Here is a 19,015-nt window from a genome sequence, read left to right on the forward strand (position 1 = left end):
GATTGCTGTAACAACAGACAGCACCCTCTCACATTCCAGAAGGCCATAAAATAAGTTTCTATGTCTCTGGATAGTGTGCTCTGCCTCTGACTATGTATTTTCACTGTGTCGCCCTGGCTGTGTGCCTTCCGCAATTATGAGGGAGTTTTAACTAAGAAAAAACAGGCGGGCTTGGGTCGGGTGGGAGGTTAAAGTGTTTAACATCTGAAGCCTGACCACAACCCGCCTCCAACGCGCCCACTTCCAGTTTTAACGGAGGCGGGGGGGGTGGGGGGTTGGGGGCAGGCAGCAAACCCACTCCCAGGAGACGGGTTGACACTTTAAATATGATAATGAGGCTGGAAGCCTCGGATTTAACCTGCTTTTCAGGTGTAACTGTGGCCGGCCAAGGTTCCCGGGCCTCGGGAATCCCGGCAACTGCAGTGAGGTGAGGACATTCCTTGTGGGTCTGGAGGAGTAGGAGTGCTTCCCGTGGCTTCCCAAGCTCCCCCACCATCTGAACCACCAACCCCCTCCCCAATACAAACCACCCAGCCCGGGATCGAACCCCGCCACCCCACCCCTGAGGTCAGGAATCAGGCCCCTCCAGGATCAAAAATTGGTCCCCCACCCGCCCCACGGGGTCAGGGATTGGAACCCCCTCGGGGTCAGGGATGAGGCCGCTCCTGGGATCGGACCCCTCCACCACCCCCGGGGCTCGGACCTACCTGGGGACTGCAGCCTCTTCTCCAGCATTCCTCACCCAACTGGAAGCCATGCCAGGCTGACTTCCGGGCGGGCAACCTGCCAGTGATGTCACGCGCATGCTGTGGAGTTTAACCTCCGGGTTTCCCACGCGCTACCGGGCCCATACCACCCCGCCCCCCCACCCCGCTCCCGGCGAGTCCAAAAGGTCAAATTCTCCCCTGTATGTCATTAACAGATATATATTGATTGGATTTCGTCTCACATATGATTTTTGTTCTTTCCCCTGACTAGTCCCTTGACGGCAATTAATACAACCCATAGAGCTGACCGGTTGGCTGAGGGAGGCTAAGATTGGTTGCAACTTGGCACTCATTTGCCAGCCCATCATCTTGGTCAAAGAATGATGCATGGTGGATGTGGGGCCGGGGGGTGGGGTGGGAAACTGAATGCAAAGAAAAAAGAAAAGGGTGCACAGTATCTTTAAACGAGAAAAGCCGATGTATCTGCTATTTGAATTGTCAGTGAGGTTTTGTACTGCAGGTTTCTGACATAGAAAACCGGATTGCAGCTCTGAGTGCTGCTGGGATGAATGTTTCCACTGAGGATAAGGCCAAAGGAAAGCAGGACGGACAGGTGTGTGTGTGGGTGTCAATGTATTATCATCGCTAATGCTGACTAAATTATAGTGGGAAACAGAGGGTCAGACAAAGTCCATGAGCTGGAAGTGTCTCTTTAAGTACGTAAGAAAATGCCGGCGAGCTCCCCACTGCTTCAGTTGCTATAGACATTGCCGTAAAGACGAGGAAAATGTGAGGGTTCAGTCGCTGGTCTTTACTGAGTCGGCTGATCTCGGCCAGCCTGCGTTGGAGCTGTTATAATTGGTTGCACTGTCCACGGGGTCAGGGAGAGGGAAAACCAGCCATGGGTTTCCACTTCCTGATCACTGCCCAGTTGCATAGTGTATGTGCGCGGATATCAACTGAGAAAAGGTTGGGGCCCAGTGATATCATCACTGTCAAATGGCTCGCTGGAACTCCCTGCCTAAGCTCAAACTTGAAGCATAGTCACTTGGATGAGATACTGGATGGGAGCCAGTATCTGGAGCTATTCTTCAGGGGAAAGGGGAAAAAAAGAGGAAAAGATGATGGCAGGCCTACAGAGGTCAGGAGGTAAATCCCATCCAAGATCCCCATCACCCCACAGGGTTTAATAGAGGAGGTGGGGGGGGAGGGGTTTAAGAAGTTGGGAAGGACGTTTCCCTTGACTGTGGATAGATTGTTGGGAATAGTGATCTTCCTTGATTCCACCTCTAATGCATCTGTTGAACATCACTTATTCCTTTGTTTATCTTTTAATATAGTTAAGCATTTCTGAGTATCTTGATACATTGTTTTGAAAGGGGATATGACATCTACATGACAAATATTCGCATTCCTTGCCTCGGAATTTGACAGTTATTGTCGTTGCCACCTGCCCGCTAAAGCACCAAGCTCCGTGTCTGGTTTCCACATTATTTTAAATGTACTTTATCCAATTTTACACACTAGAATTGCTGGAGAAATCTCCACGTGTGTCTTTAGAGAGGCTAAGGGTGACATTTCAAACTTACTGTGGAATTTATCCTTCAATCGTAGAAACGTTAATGCCATTTAGATGGACAACATGGTAGAAATATTAAGTGGATGGTGTCCTTCAAAAGAGTATAAATGTCTTTCAGTCCACCACTTAGAAGGTAAAACCTGGGAATTTGAAAAGTTCAGCTGCAGAGAAGAATTCGATTGAGACCAGTGATTTATTTGGTTTAAAAAGCCTTATGGTGCTTGCTCAGTTGATCAGTAAACTTCCCATTGTGGAACTGAGCCAACAGACCAGGGAAGTTCCAGTATTGATCCCCAATGTGTACCACATTAGCTGATCATAGGTGGTGGACAAAATGCTTCAATTGGCTTGTTGCCTCAGTTCTAAGGAAGGGAAAAACCAGCTGGGGTATCTGTTCCCGATCACTAGACAGTAGCTCTTGCTGGAAAGTGGGCATTTGGTGAGGACAGAATTGGGCACAGCTGTGGTACCCTCCAGACAAATATCCAGCGGCACTCACTGTTTCAGTTTAAATTGGAAAGAATGGTAGCTTCAGCAAGGTACCAGAGGGTGGCAGATCATCATCTTCAGGAGAGGATAGGAGGAGAGAAAGCTGGAGTCTGTAAACAAGAGAAAAATGAATTTGGGCTCAAATTGAAGTATAAAGTTGCTTTATCTGGAATAATCTTGGAACTATATCTGTACTCTCAGTGGCCCATAACTCCCCGAATAATTGGGTGCCTGGGGCCACCTCTACACCCCAGAGAGTGCAGATTGTGCGCAAGTGTCATTAAGGCCCCATTCTCATTGAAATGAGGCCTGCTTCCTATAAAGAGACTGGAAAGCCTAAGATGTGCTCGAGTCACTCTGCAAATAGACGCTGCAAGAAAGAACCGCAAGAACTTTAAAAAAAAAACTTTTAATTTAACCTGCATGGTCCTGTTCTTCCAATAGGGATCATCCAACTTACCTATGGCCAAACTGTTGGTCCTAAAGGCCAAATTTGGTCAGGCGCCATCCCCTTCTTCACACCAGCCCTCCACCCCGCCTCTTCCCCAGGTCCTGAGGTGTCAGCAGGAATTCACACTCTGATGAAATAGCTGATCTCCCAGCACATCCTTAGCAACACATTGAAATCAAAATGTTAATATTACAATGAGCTGATCTTGCATTAAGGGCCGAGGTCAGCTCATTGGTGCACGGAGTGCCTCTGGAGAGCACTGGTCACACTTATTAGTCCTCTTAATCCTTGAGAATTATGTTATACATGGAAGCTTTATTTGTGCACAGAGAAATAACCCATGACCTTTGCATTGTGTGATATGTATGAATGATGATTCATTTTACAACTGATTTGTTATCTTTTACAGGCAATGATGGTGCAGCAGCCTCCTCGTCGAAAAAATTCAAATCCAACTGGAAATAAGGAATCAAAAAGTCAGTTAGAAATAGTAGCAGTTTTAATTAGAATATGTATGCATTTTGAATAGAATATTTGTAATAATTTTGATTGGAATATGGGTTGGTCTTAGATTGTAGTACAATGAGACCTCTCATCAATGTCCCACAAAGATGTTCTGAGGTGTTTATTGCCTGCTTGCTTAAACTTATTTACACCTCCGTTCAGTCTGCAAGCGTGACCCCGAGCTTCCGGTCGCCTGTCACTTTAATTCTCCCCTCCACTCCCGCTCTGATCTCTCTGTCCTCGGCTTCTTACACTGTTCCAAAGAAGCTCAACGTAAGCTCGAGGAAAAGCACCTCATCTTTCTATTAGGCACTTTACAGCCTTCTGGACTTATCATCGAGTCCAACAATTTCAGACTATAAATTGGCCCCTGTATTTCTTTATATTTTTTTCTCGTTTCCTCACGTTAGCTGTTAATGTTGCTTCCATCATCATTCATACCTCATCTAGAGCCATCTTTTGTTTCTTAACTTGTCCCATTACCTCTCCTTTTGCCTTGCTCTACCTTCCCTTTTGTCAGTCAATCACTCCTGCCTTCCATCATATCACAGACCTTCCCTTTGTTCTTTCCTCCCCTCCTCCCTGCCCCTGTTTAAAAATCTCTCTTCCCTAATCTTTTCCAGTTCTGACAAAGTGTTCGATGCGAAACGTTGACTCTGTTTCTCTCTCCTCGATGCTGCCTGACCTGCGGAGTGTTTCCAGCACTTTCTGTTGTTATTCCCTTTCCCCTGTTTCTATCCCCTCTGTCCTAAATGATACATAGAAACATAGAAGATAGGAGCAGGAGTAGGCCACTCGGCCCCTCGAGCCTGCTCCGTCATTCAATGAGATCATGGCTGATCATCCAAATTCAGTACCCTGTCCCTGCCCTCTCCCCATATCCCTTGATCCCCTTAGCCTTAAGAAATATATCTAACTCCTTCTTGAATATATTTAATGAATTGGCCTCTACTGCCTTCTGTGGCAGAGAATTCCACAGGTTCACCACTCTCTGGGTGAAGAAATTCCTCCTCATCTCTGCCCTAAATGGCTTACCCCTTATCCTTAGACTGTGACCCCTGGTTCTGGACTCCCCGGCCATCGGGAACATCCTTCCTGCATCTAATCTGTCTAGTCCTGTTAGGATTTTATAAGTTTCAATGAGATCCCCTCTCATTCTTCTAAACTCCAGCGAGTATAAGCCCAATCGACCCAATCTCTCCTCATACGTCATTCCTGCCATCCCAGGTATCAGCCTGGTGAATCTTCGCTGCACTCCCTCCATGGCAAGAACATCCTTCCTCAGATAAGGCGACCAAAACTGCACACAATACTCAAGATGTGGTCTCACCAAGGCCCTGTACAACTGCAGCAAGACATCCTTGTTCCTGTACTCGAACCCTCTCGCTACGAAGGCCAACATACCATTTGCCTTCTTAACCGCTTGCTGCACCTGCATGCTTACCTTCAGCGACTGGTGCACAAGGACACCCAGGTCTCATTGCACTTCCCCTTCTCCCAATCTATTGCCATTCAGATAATAATCTGCTCTCCTGTTTTTGACACCAAAGTGGATAACCTCGCATTTATCCACGTTACATTGCATCAGCCATGCTTCTGCCCAATCACCCAACCTGTCCAAATCATACTGGAGTTTCTCGGCATCCTCCTCACAGCACACACGCCCACCCAGCTTTGTGTCGTCTGCAAATTTGGAGATATTACATCTAGTTCCCTTGTCTAGATCATTAATATATATTGTGAATAGCTGGGGTCCTAGCGCCGATCCCTGCGGTACCCCACTAGTCACTGCCTGCCACTCGGAAAAAGACCCGTTTATTCCAACTCTTTGCTTCCTGTCTGCCAACCAGTTCTCTATCCAAGTCAGTACCTTGCCCCCGATCCCATGTGCCTTAACTTTACACGCTAATCTCTTATGTGGGACCTTATCGAAAGCCTTCTGAAAGTCCAAATACACCACATCCACTGGTTCTCCCTTATCTATTGATGAGCACTCTCTAGTGCTTTATTTAACCTTTCCTCCTCCCTCCCACCCTTTCAGTTCCTGAACTTTACCCAATTCCTTTCCCCTTACCCCTTTCATTGCTTATGCTGCCCAACTCTCTTGCACATTCTTCTTCCTTCCCTGCATCCTCACTGTGTTAAAATTGAGACTCATTGTACTGCTTCCTACTCTAACTCATTTTTCCCCAGCACCTCAAGGCTATGGGTCTTCTTATTTCCTAGTCTCACTTTCCTACAATCTACAAGTTTCGTATTGAAATGTAAGTGTTTCTAAAAAATATTGGAACAGTATCTTGAGCAGTCATGATTGCTACTAGATTGCCTAGCTCCAGCCTATATAATCTCAATGGGCCAGAAATTCAGATCGGGGGCTTGCCGCGCATGCAAGCCCCTGATATGCACTTACCCGACGCACTGGCCGTTGACCTCCAGGGACGCCTGGAATTCGATTTTGAAAAAGAAGAATCCCGGGCAGCGTATGATGTCACGCCGCCCAGGAGTGCAGCCAGCGCGAAGCCTGCAGCGCGCTGTGCAACTGAGACACGCCCCTTGAGGTCTCAGTTTAACAGGACACGCCCCCAATGTTTCTGCCAAGCTGCTAAGCATTTTTACATGCAAAGCAGCAGTTTAAATAGGTTTTTGGAAGTTTTTTGAAGATTTTGGTAACTTTTATAAACTTTTAAAAACGTTTACATTATTTTGAAGAATCTGAAGTAGTTTTAAACAGAATTAAAGCAATTTAAAGACTTTTAAAAGCCCTAAAAGAATTTTTTTAATTCCGTTTATTTATTTAGCAATGTCGTCGTCATACGTGTCTTCACACTGTTCCCTTTGGGGAACTGTATGAAGTGGTGGAAGGATTTATGGCCATGATTAACGCTCATTCCGTGACCGTAACCATCTTTGAACCAGCCATTAGGGCGGTTAGTCCTATGGCGGGAGGGTTTTACGGGCTCCCACAAGCTATACAAGGAGGGGGGGCCACCCACACCCACGGACGCAAATATCCCACTGGATGTCAACCCAGAATTTAGAGCCGGAGCTCTGACTCCACTTGCCGGGACTGTCTGGAGTGGGGTTCGAAACCCTACCCTGATCTGGCCCAGCGGCGGGGATCCTACCGCTATGCCAAAGGCCCAATCCGATTAGCAAAGTGAAATGGCTGGAATGAGCACAATTCACGGCATTAAAAGAACTCACAATTGAACTGATGATGACCTCAGCAATCTCCTCAAGGAGGTGGAGGCGCAGCGCCTGCTCATCATTGGTAATGAGAAGTCAAAGGCGCCGCAAAAAGGGCAGATGATAGCTTGGTCTTTCAAGTGGCAGCATAGGGCTCCAGTCACGGGGAGGGAAAAGGCGCAGGAAACGTATGGGTGTCACCTTTTGTGCGGAGTGGGCCTTTTGCGTAGCAGTAAGCATCCCCGCCGCTGGGCCAGAAGGAGTAGGGTTTTGAACCCCACTCCAGACAGTCCCGGCAAGTGGAGTCGGAGCTCCAACTTTAAATTCTGGGTGGACATCCAGCGGGATACTTGCGTCCGTGGGTGTTGGTGGCCCCCCCCCCTCAGATGGGTTGTGGGAGCCCGTAAAACCCTCCCGCCATAGGACTAACCACCCTAATGGCTGGTTCAAAGATGGTTACGGTCACGGAATGAGCGTTAATCACGGCCATAAATCCTTCCACCACTTCATACAGTTCCCGAAAGGGAACAGTGTGAGGATACGTACGACGATGACCTCTTGCGCAATGCACCTCCTTGGGCCCTCAGTCGCAGATGCGAGGGGGCAAGTCGTGCAATTGTTAAATTTTTCATTTTATTGACATGTAAAATGTTGGCCCAGTAATTCCCTTCCAAATGCGCGAGTACGGTCGGGGTACTTACGCGTCTGGCTGGAGGAAATGCCGGTTTTCAGCATGCACAGTGCATGTGGGGAAAACCGGCATTTCCTGTCCTCTGAACGAAGGGGTTCAGAGGCAGAACGCGTGCGACTGCACAGGCAGCGCGTGCGCAGTAAAATTCGCCGCTTTCATTCATGCTTTCAGTGAGGTCAAGTCATTACAACTTACACATGAAAAAAGCATGGGTACAGTTGCTCCAGAGGCTGCGGAGGAAGATATTTCTTATCGTGGAGCTTCTGAAAGTATGTATGTCTGTATATATTCCTTTGCGTGTCATGTATATATTCCTTTACTTATGTGTATGAATGTATTATTTAATTATGACTTTCAGAGAAAGTAACTTATTGGAAAATCATAATTACAAACATACATTCATACACATTAGTAAAGGAATATAAAACATACCTACATATACGTAAAGGAATATATGCGGACATACATACATAATTACTTATTACTGATGAAAAGTTTCTTTCTTAAAAGTGCTGGAAATGTTACATTACTCATTTTAGAACACTCATTTTCACATTCCATTCACACAGCCACAATTGCTCCTTCTACCTACCGTTCTGAAAACCCATTAAAAAAAAAAAATTTAAACTTTAAAACTTACTTAAAATAACTTCCCTCCCTTTCCCAAACAAAAATATTGCCTTTCAGAAGCTCCACGATAAAATATATCTTCCTCCGCAGCCTTGGAACAACTTTACACCTGCTTTTTTCAAGTGTAACTTGTAAGGACTTACCCTCACTGAATCCATGAATGAAATCGACGAAGTTCACTGCGCAAGCGCTGCCTGTGCAGTCGCACGCGCTGTGCCTCTGAACCCCTTCGTTCAGAGGACTGGAAATGCCGGCGTTCCCTGCATGCGCTGTGCATGCTGAACGCCGGCATTTCCAACGGCCAGATGCGTGAGTACCCAGACCGTACTCACGCATTTGGACCCGAATTTCTGGCCCAATATTATTTTAACAGTTATATTTCATTTCATTTATGTTGTGTACATGGCTTAAAGGGGAAAGAATATGTAGGAAACAAACACCTAGCGTCGGCGGGAAACTCGAGCGGCAGCAGCGGGGCTATAAAAGGCTCCAGAGACCAGGTAAGGCCTCAGAGCATCGGTGGGAAACTCGAGCGGCAGCAGCGGGGCTATAAAAGGCTCCAGAGACCAGGTAAGGCCTCAGAGCATCGGTGGGAAACTCGAGCGGCAGCAGCGGGGCTATAAAAGGCTCCAGAGACCAGGTAAGGCCTCAGAGCGTCGGCGGGAAACTCGAGCGGCAGCAGCGGGGCTATAAAAGGCTCCAGAGACCAGGTAAGGCTCCAGAGACCAGGTAAGGCCTCAGAGCGTCGACGGGAAACTCGAGCGGCAGTAGCGGGGCCATAAAAGGCTCCAGAGACCAGGTAAGGCTCCAGAGACCAGGTAAGGCCTCAGAGCGTCGGCGGGAAACTCGAGCGGCAGAGCGGGGCTATAAAAGGCTCCAGAGACCAGGTAAGGCGTCAGAGCATCGGCGGGAAACTCGAGCGGCAGCAGCGGGGCTATAAAAGGCTCCAGAGACCAGGTAAGGCTCCAGAGACCAGGTAAGGCGTCAGAGCGTCGGTGGGAAACTCGAGCGGCAGTAGCGGGGCTATAAAAGGCTCCAGAGACCAGGTAAGGTTCACTAATCTCCGAACTCGGAACTCAAAGGGAAGGAGAGAGGTAAAAAGAAATTGAAGTGTGACGTCACCAGAAAGCAGGTAAGTGATTGGTTGGTGAGTATTTCTCTCTTTTTAAACTTAAACTCTGTGGTTTATAGTTTCTAAGGTGTGATATTTATCATCTAGTTTGTTTGTAAACCAGAGCCCTTAAATATATCATTTTGCTGTAAGGTAACTTCAATTCTGCGGTTTATATTTTCTAGGGTCTCTCTGGTGTAGCGGGGACTTCTGCCATACAAGCGCCCTAGAGTATATCTTTAATTGGTGGTATTGAATTAATTTAAATTAATTAAAGGGTAAGTCATGTCAGGACAGCCCAGCCCCGTGTTATGCTCCACCTGCGCTATGTGGGAATTCAGGGACACTGCCGGTGTCCCTGATGACCATGTGTGCCGGAAATGTATCCAGCTGCAGCGACTAGCAGACCGCATTGAGGCACTGGAGCTGCGGATGGATGAGTTTTGGAGCATTTGCGATGCTGAGAGGGTCGTGGATAACACGTTTAGTGAGTTGGTCACACCGCAGGTAAGGGCTGCACAGGCAGAAGGGAAATGGGTGACCATCAGGCGGAGCAGTAGAAGCAGGTAGGTAGTGCAGGGGACCCCTGTGGCCATCCCCCTCTCAAGTAGGTATACCGATTTGGATACTGTTGAGGGGGATGACTTACCAGGGGAAGGCAGCAGCAGCCAACTTCCTGGCACCAGGGGTGCTTCTGCTGCTCAGGAAGGGAGGAAAAAGAGTGGGAGAGCAATAGTGGTAGGGGATTCTATCGTAAGGGGAACAGATAGGTGTTTCTGTGGCCGTAGACGTGACTCCAGGATGGTTTGTTGCCTCCCTGGTGCCAGGGTCAAGGATGTCACTGAACAGCTGCAGGGCATTCTAAAGGGGGAGGGTGAACAGTCAGAGGTCATGGTTCACATTGGGACCAACAACATGGGTAGGAAGAGGGATGAGGTCCTGCAGCAAGAATTTAGGGAGCTAGGTAGCAGATTAAAGAGCAGGACCTCAAAGGTTGTAATCTCTGGATTACTCCCGGTGCCACGTGCTAGTGAGTATAGGAATAGGAGGATAGAGCAGATGAATGCGTGGCTAAAGAGTTGGTGCAGGAGGGAGGGCTTTAGTTTCCTGGATCACTGGGCCTGCTTCTGGGGAAGGTGGGACTTGTACAAGTCAGATGGGTTGCACCTGAACCAGAACGGGACAAATATCCTTGCGGGGAGGTTTGCTAGCACTGTTGGGGGGTGTTTAAACTAACTTGGCAGGGGGGTGGGATACAGAGTGGAGCTATAATAGGGGGTGATGTACAGCCAAATATAGAGGAAAAAACAAGTCAGCTTGGAAGGCAGAGCAAATATGTAACGGCACAAGGGAGTAGGGCAAGGCTGGATGACATTTATTTAAATGCAAGGGGCTAGATTTTCAGTTGCTAGCGCCAGCAGTTAGCGCCTTAAGAGAAGTGATTTTCGGGCGCTATGCGTGTAGCGCCCGTGCGCAGCACAGTTTGCGCCCCGCCCCAAATTAAGTTACCCGTTAGCGCCGGCGCAAAGTTTAGCGCCCGCCCGGATGCGCGCGCAGAAAATGACGTCACATCCTCGTGCAACGCCCTTTGGCCGCCCCGATTCCAAACTTCAGTCGGACCGCCCCATTGTGCGGCTGGCGGCCGGAGCGTTTGGAAAAAGGAACGCAACACAACCAGCGCGGGCCCCGGGGGGCGCAAATTAAAGGGGACGTGCTCTCCAGTATAAAGGCCAGCCTTTTTTCAGAAAACACTCTTGTGCAACGCATTTCTGGAGACACAACAAGGAGGATAGCTAACTGGTTTCAAGCAGCAAGAGCTCAGGTATTTTTGGACTCAGGCCAGAGCGCTGCAAGTGGCCTTTTGGAAATTTGAGTGTTTGCCAGGATTTGATGGGGGTTGCATGGGGTGCCAACGCGGAGCTGCAGCTCCATGTCCGTAGGGCTCGCAGACGCATTGTGAGAGGGGCAGCCCTGGCTAGAGGCAGAGGGGGCTACAGGCGTCGGCCACGTAGGCCTTACCCAGTCAGGCTATACCGCCAGCAGTGCTCCTACCTAAACATGAGTGCCGCGCGATGTGTTAAAAGGCTCCGATTCCGAAAGGAGGTGATTGCAGAGATCTGCCACCTGCTTCGCCGAGATCTGCGGCCAAAGCTCAGGTGCAGGACGTCTCTGTCGGTGGAAGTGAAGGTGACGGTGGCATTGAACTTCTATGCCACCGGCTCCTTCCAATACGCTGCTGGGGACATAGCAAACATCTCCCAGTACGGCGCGCATCGCTGCATCCGCCAGGTGACCGAAGCACTGTTCAGAAGGAGAAGCCAATTCATCTCCTTCCCCATGGCCCTGGAGAGCCAGCATCAGCGCGCATTGGGATTTTCCAGACTCGGGGAATTCCCCTTGGTGCAGGGCGCCATTGACTGTACGCATGTGGCTTTGCGGGCCCCTCTGGAGCATGGCGAGGAGTATCGCAACAGGAAGGGCTACCATTCTCTGAATGTGCAGCTGGTCTGTGACCACAAGCAGCGCATCATGGCAGTCAATGCCAGCTTCCCAGGCAGCAGCCACGATGCCTTTATCCTGCGGCAGAGTACTGTGCATGACATGTTCCAGGCACAGCCTCCCCCAAGAGGATGGCTACTCGGGGACAAAGGCTATCCTTTGTGCACCTGGCTCATGACCCCGCTCCGCGCGCCCAGGACCGCTGCTGAAGAGGCCTACAACGAGAGCCATCAAACCACCCGCAACATCATCGAGCAAACTATTGGGGTCCTCAAGCAGTGGTTCCGCTGCCTTGATCGCTCCGGAGGAGCTCTCCAGTATTCGCCAGACCGGGTCTCCCAATTTGTGGTGGTTTGCTGCATGCTACACAACCTGGCTATCCGCAGGACTCGGGCACTGCCACCTGACGTTGGACCAGCACCTCAGGAGGAGGAGGAGGAGGAGGAGCAGGAGTACGTTCCCAGGAGGGAGTGACCAGGGCCAAGGGCCGCACAACGCCACCTTATTACACGGTACTTCTAAGCCCCCTGTCAGGGAATGGCCAGGGGCCATGAGGGAAGATGAATGCAGCCGCTCCGCAAGCCCTCAGCCGGCGAAGCCAACAAACACTAAGAAGAACAACCATGGAGACTGCATGAATAAAGATAATTATTTATTACACAAAAATGAAAAGCCCTTCCCACATGAATCCCCAAAAACAATAAACGGGCCCCACAAAAAGCCCAACAAACGACTCACTCCCACAAACTGGGGAGGAGTCACTCCACATTTCTTCAAACCGGGCCTCAACGTCGGCCTAACGCAAAAAATAAGCCCTCCAACAACACAACCATGGGCAAAATAAAGATGGCCACCGCCATATAAAAGGAAAGCTGGCCACACCCTCTACTGAGTGGCCCGCGAGGGCGAGACCTTGCCCAGCCTTTTGCCTCCCCTGCCCGGCCTGCTGCTCCTTCGCAGGCTCTGCCCAGTGGCTGCTGCGAGGCTGGGGGAAGGCGCCTGAGGCTCAGATGCCCTTCCGCCAGATGCCGCTGGGGGGCGGCCTACACGGCGTTTGGGCCTCGAGGGGCCGTCTGCTGAGTGGCACACCTGAGCCTGGCCACCATCAGCTGCAGCCGCTTGCCCTTGACGCCCCAGTGGGGGAATGGCGGCGACGGATGGCGCAATGTGGGCCAGCTGGCGTCTGGGATGCGCTGGCTGGTGCTGTGGCGCGGTGGCACTCGGCCGGGCCCGCACTGCAGGATCCGCAACAATCAGCCGAGGGGCGGCTTGCTGGGATGGTCCAGCGCGGCGGCTGCCCTGGCGATGCCTGCCTGAGACAGCGCGTGTGGCAGCAGTGAGTGCCCCTGTTGTCCTGGTGTGCGCCTGCATCACATCCGCCAGGGTCTTGACGGCATCAGTCAGCATGCCGCCGCTCGCGGCAGTTGCTGCCCCGAACTCGCGCACACTGGTCGCCAGCGACTCGATGGCCTCAGGCATGCGCCCCACCACGCTCATGAGCTCCGTGTGGCGCCGGTCCGAATCCTCGGCCATCTTATCCAGCTTCCGCACCTCCTCCGAGGTGAAGGTGTCCGGACTGGAGTCGCGACTCTCCCGCTGGGGAGGAGGGGGCCGAACTAGGGGACCCTTGCCACGTTGGTGGCGGCGAGTGTGCCGATCAGCAGCACTCCCCTCTGATCCTTGCCCCCTTTGGGGGGAAGGCCGCGGGCCACGCGCATGGCTCCTGGGTGGCTGGACGCCACTGGTCCCAGAAGCTGCATTGCCCTGCGACAGTTCCTCCAGGCACTCGTCCAGTGAGGAGGTGTCAAGCATTTCCTCCTCTCCTGCGGGACATGACTGTTCCCCCGATGGTCCGGCTCGCTCCTCCTCCTCCTCCTGCTCGGAGGTGCTGTCACTGGCAGCTTCAGGGTCCTGGTCGTCACCAGCTGAAAGCAGGAATGCACAAGAGTAGCTTCAGAGTGAGGAGACGGCGTCAGCGAGGGAGTTAGGACTGGTGGCATTCAGCGCATTGGTGGGACAGTGGCAAAGGAGGTAGCTCGGATGGGCCAGTGCGACGCGAGAGGGCCAAAAGGCGAGGTCCTTACCATTGCCAGGCAGTGGAGGGTCGGCTACTCCGCACACTGTGGGGACGAGCACACGGGCTCCCATGAGCACACACACGCGCTCCTCCAGCCGAGTGAGCTTCTGCAGCTTGGCGCGGCCACCCCTGGCACGGGCCTGGCGATTAAAGGCTAATTTAGCCTGCAAGAGAAAGGACGGGCTGTAAGTGCGCAGTGTAGCCCTGATGTAGTGTGCACTGCCTCCCATGGTGGAATAGCTTGGCCAGAGTGAAGCCCTGATGTAGTGTGCACAGCCTCCCATGGTGGAATAGCTTGGCCAGAGTGAAGCCCTGATGTAGTGTGCACTGCCTCCCATGGTGGAATAGCTTGGCCAGAGTGTAGAGTGCCGAATGGCCAATTGATGCTCATGACTGTCCCAATGCTGCTGGCTGAGGGCTGGCCAATACGACTTTCAGCTCCCTTTGCCCATCATGTCAGGTGTACATGCAAGAATGAGGAGGAGACTGGAAAGGGTACTCACCCTGACAATCCTGGTCAGGTCGTTGTATTTTTTACGACATTGTTTGTGGGTCCTGGGGGCATCGCCGGTGAACGTCACCCTCTGGGCGATCTGCTTCCAGGCTTTGGTGTAGTCGTGGTGGGTTGGATTCCTCCCACTCTCTGGGAACAAGATCTTGCGCCTCACCTCCAGAGCTGTGACCATTATGTCCAGCTCACCCTCTGAGAAGCGCAGGGCACGCTGACGGGCCTTCTCTGGCGTTGCCATGACTCCCTGGGGCTGAGCAGCAGTGTTGAGGCCTCTTTGCAAGGCTGCAGTGTGCAGGGCGTGGCAGCAGACCAATTCGTCCCTTCCCCCTTTAAGAGCTGGTCAGCGCCACGGGGTCTGCTGTCAGTCCAAAAATGACCGCACCCGCGCTGCGCCCCGCCTGGGCGCTATCCCTCTGGACCGCCGGCTTAGCGCCTAAAGATAGTAGTGGAACGCCTCTTTTAGCGCTCCACCAACCTCTTAGGGCGAAGCCACTGAATTTCCGGCAACGGGGCGCTACTTTGGGGCGGGCGCTAACTTCGGGCGGGCGCTAAGGTTAGCGCCCCAAAACTGCCTATACTGAAAATCTAGCCCAAGGAGTCTTGCGAATAAGGTGGATGAACTGAAGGTGTTGATGAACACATGGGAGTATGATATTGTTGCTATTACGGAGACATGGTTGAGAGGGGCAAGACTGGCAGCTCAATATTCCGGGGTATAGAATCTTCAGGCGAGACAGAAGGGGGGGTAAAAGAGGAGGGGGTGTCGCAATATTAATTAAGGAGTAAATTACTGCTGTAAGGAGGGATGATATATTAACAGGTTCCTCTAATGAGGCCATATGGGTAGAACTTAAAAACAAAAAGGGGGCAAGCACTTTGCTGGGAGTGTACTATAGGCCCCCAAACAGTCAGGGGGAGATAGAGGAACAGATATGTAGGCAAATCTCAGAGAAATGTGCAAATAATAGGGTAATAATAGTGGGGGATTTCAACTTCCCCAATATTAACTGGAATAGTCAGAGTGTGAAAGGCTTAGAGGGTGCAGAATTCTTAAAGTGCATCCAGGAGAGCTTTTTGAGCCAGCATGTAGAAAGTCCTACAAGAGAGGGGGCGGTACTGGACCTAATTCTAGGGAATGTGGCCGGGCAAGTGGTAGAAGTGTTAGTAGGTGAGCACTTTGGTGACAGTGACCATAATTCGGTGAGATTTAAGGTAGTCATGGAAAAGGACAGAGATGGACCGGAAATAAAGGTTCTAAATTGGGGGAAGACCGATTTTAATATGATACGGCAGGATCTGGCCAAAGTGGACTGGGACCAGCTACATGTAGGAAAATCCACATCGGAGCAATGGGAGTCTTTCAGAAAGGAAATTGAGAGAGTACAATGGCAACATGTTCCCGTAAAGGTCAAGGGTGGGACCAACAAGCCCAGGGAACCTTGGATGTCAAGGGATATACGAGAATGGATTAGGAAAAAAAGGGGGGCTTTTGGCAGATACAAAGGACTAAAGACAGAGGAAGCCCTAGAGGAGTATAAAAAGTGCAGGGGGATACTTAAAAAAGAAATTAGGAGAGCGAGGAGGGGCCATGAAATAACACTGGCGAGCAAAATAAAGGAAAATCCTAAGGTGTTTTATAAGTATATTAAGGGCAAGAGGATAACTAGGGAAAGAGTAGGGCCCATTAGGGACCAAAGTGGCAATCTGTGTGTGGAGCCAGAAGATGTAGGTGGGGTTTTAAATGAATTTTTTGCATCTGTGTTCACTATGGAGAAGGACAATGTAGACATAGAAATCGGGCAGGGGGACTGTGATATACTTGAACATATTAGCATCGAGAGGGAGGAGGTACTAGCGGTTTTAGCAGGCTTAAAAGTGGATAAATCCCCAGACCCAGACGAGATGTATCCCAGGCTGTTGTGTGAGGCAAAGGAGGAGATTGCAGGGGCCCTGACACAAATTTTCAAAACCTCTCTGGCCACAGGGGATGTGCCAGAGGACTGGAGAACAGCTAACGTCGTACCATTATACAAGAAGGGTAGTAGGGATAAACCAGGGAATTACAGGCCAGTGAGCCTAACATCAGTGGTAGGGAAATTATTGGAAAAAATTCTGAGGGACAGAATTAGTCTCCACTTGGAGAGGCAAGGATTAATCAGGGATAGTCAGCATGGCTTTGTCAAGGGAAGATCATGTCTGACCAATTTGATTGAATTTTTCGAGGGGGTGACTAGTTGTGTGGATGAGGGTAGTGCAGTGGATGTGGTATACATGGATTTCAGTAAGGCTTTCGATAAAGTCCCGCACAGGAGACTGGTCAAGAAGGTTAGAGCCCATGGGATCCAGGGTGCCTTGGCACATTGGATCCAAAACTGGCTTAGTGGCAGAAGGCAGAGGGTGATGGTCGAAGGTTGTTTTTGTGACTGGAAGCCTGTGTCCAGTGGGGTACCGCAGGGATCGGTGCTGGGTCCCTTGCTGTTTGTGGTCTACATTCATGATTTGGATGTGAATGTAAAAGGTATGATCAGTAAGTTCGCAGATGACACGAAAATTGGTGGAGTGGTAACTAGCGAGGAGGGTAGCCTCAGTCTGCAGGACGATATAGATGGGTTGGTCAGATGGGCGGAACAGTGGCTAATGGAATTTAACCCTGAAAAGTGTGAGGTGATGCATTTTGGAGGGGCTAACAAGGCAAGGGAATACACAATGAATGGTAAGACCCTAGGAAAGACAAAGGATCAGAGGGACCTTGGTGTGCATGTACATAGATCCCTGAAGGCAGCAGAACAGGTGGATAAGGTGGTTAAAAAGGCATATGGGATACTTGCCTTCATTAGCCGAGGCATAGAATATAAGAGCAGGGAGGTTATGATGGAGCTGTACAAAATGCTGGTTAGGCCACAGCTGGAATACTGTGTGCAGTTCTGGTCGCCACACTATAGGAAGGATGTGATTGCTTTGGAGAGGGTGCAGAGGAGATTTACCAGGATGTTACCTGGGCTGGAGCGCTTCAGCTATGAAGAAAGACTGGACAGGCTGGGGTTGTTTTCCTTGGAGCAGAGAAGGCTGAGGGGGGACCTGATTGAGGTGTACAAAATTATGAGGGGCATAGATAGGGTAGATAGAAAGGAACTTTTTCCCTTAGTAGAGGGGTCAATAACAAGGGGGCATAGATTCAAGGTAAGGGGCAGGAGGTTTAGAGGGGATTTGAGGAAGAACTTTTTCACCCAGAGGGAGGTTGGAATCTGGAACTCACTGCCTGAAAGGGTGGTAGAGGCAGGAACCCTCACAACATTCAAGGAGCATTTGGATGAGCACTTGAAATGCCATAGCATACAAGGCTACGGACCAAATGCTGGAAAATGGGATTAGGTTAGACAGGGCTTGATGGCTGGCGCAGATGCGATGGGCCGAAGGGCCTCTTTCTGTGCTGTATAACTCTATGACTCTATGACCCCCCCCCCCCAACTACAAATGACCTCTTATCATTAGTCTTGGTGCCTTTAATAAAAAAAACAATTATAAGTATTTGCTTTCAAATAAATATTTTTAATATCTATAGCAAGTCCCAGGTACCACTATTTACATAACATAAGAACATAAGAAGTAGGAGCAGGAGTAGGCCATACGGCCCCTCGGGCCTGCTCCGCCATTCAATAGGATCATGGCTGATCCAAATCTAGACTCACATCCACTTCCCTGCCCTCTCCCTGTAACCCCTAATTCCCTTATCTGCTAGGAAACTGTCTATCTCCATTTTAAATTTATTTAATGTTGCAGCTTCCACAGCTCTCTGGGGTAGCAAATTCCATAGATTTACTACCCTCTGAGTGAAGAAGTTTCTCCTCATCTCAGTTTTGAAAGGGCAGCCCCTTATTCTAAGATTATGCCCCCTAGTTCTAGTCTCACCCATCAGTGGAAACATCCTCACCGCATCCACCCGATCAAGCCCCCTCACAATCTTATATGTTTCGATAAGATCGCCTCTCATTCTTCTGAACTCCAATGAATAGAGGCCCAACCTACTCAACCTTTCCTCATACGTCAACCCCCTCATCTCCGGAATCAACCGAGTGAACCTTCTCTGAACCGCCTCGAGAGCAAGTATATCTTTTTTTAAATATGGAAACCAAAACTGCACGCAGTATTCCAGGTGTGGCCTCACCAATACCCTGTCTGACTGTAGCAAGACTTCCCTGTTTTTATACTCCATCCCCCTTGCAATAAAAGCCAAGATTCCATTGGCCTTCCTGATCACCTGCTGCACCTGCATACTAACTTTTTGTGTTTCATGCACCAGGACCCCCAGATCCCTTTGTACTGTAGCACTTTGCAGTTTCTTTCCATTTAGATAATAACTTGCTCTTTGATTTTTTCTGCCAAAGTGCATAACCTCACACTTTCCATTATATTCCATCTGCCAAATCTCTGCCCACTCACTTAGCCTGTCTATGTCCTTTTGCAGGTTTTTTATGTCCTCCTCACTCACTCCTTTCCCTCCCATCTTTGTATCGTCGGCAAACTTGGATATGTTGCACTCGGTCCCTTCCTCCAAATCGTTAATATAGATTGTAAAGAGT

General features: G+C 50.1%; 1 protein-coding gene across 4 annotated transcripts in view; it reads left to right on the plus strand.

The window, feature by feature from the left end:
• The window catches only part of LOC147120130 (melanophilin-like), a 278,087-nt gene that overhangs the window by 249,012 nt on the left and 10,060 nt on the right, over positions 1-19,015 (plus strand). For 3 of the 4 annotated variants that reach the window (XM_085985693.1, XM_085985694.1, XM_085985696.1), the window contains 2 exons: positions 1,228-1,320; positions 3,636-3,702. In XM_085985693.1, the coding sequence (XP_085841819.1) occupies positions 1,228-1,320; positions 3,636-3,702 (160 nt within the window). The remainder of the gene's footprint in view (positions 1-1,227; positions 1,321-3,635; positions 3,703-19,015) is intronic. The other variant, XM_085985695.1, reaches the window with a different exon arrangement.

This window comes from Somniosus microcephalus, chromosome 4, assembly GCF_052327205.1.
Source record: "Somniosus microcephalus isolate GS21.2 chromosome 4, FLI_Smic_1.0, whole genome shotgun sequence".
Classification (NCBI taxonomy): domain Eukaryota; kingdom Metazoa; phylum Chordata; class Chondrichthyes; order Squaliformes; family Somniosidae; genus Somniosus; species Somniosus microcephalus.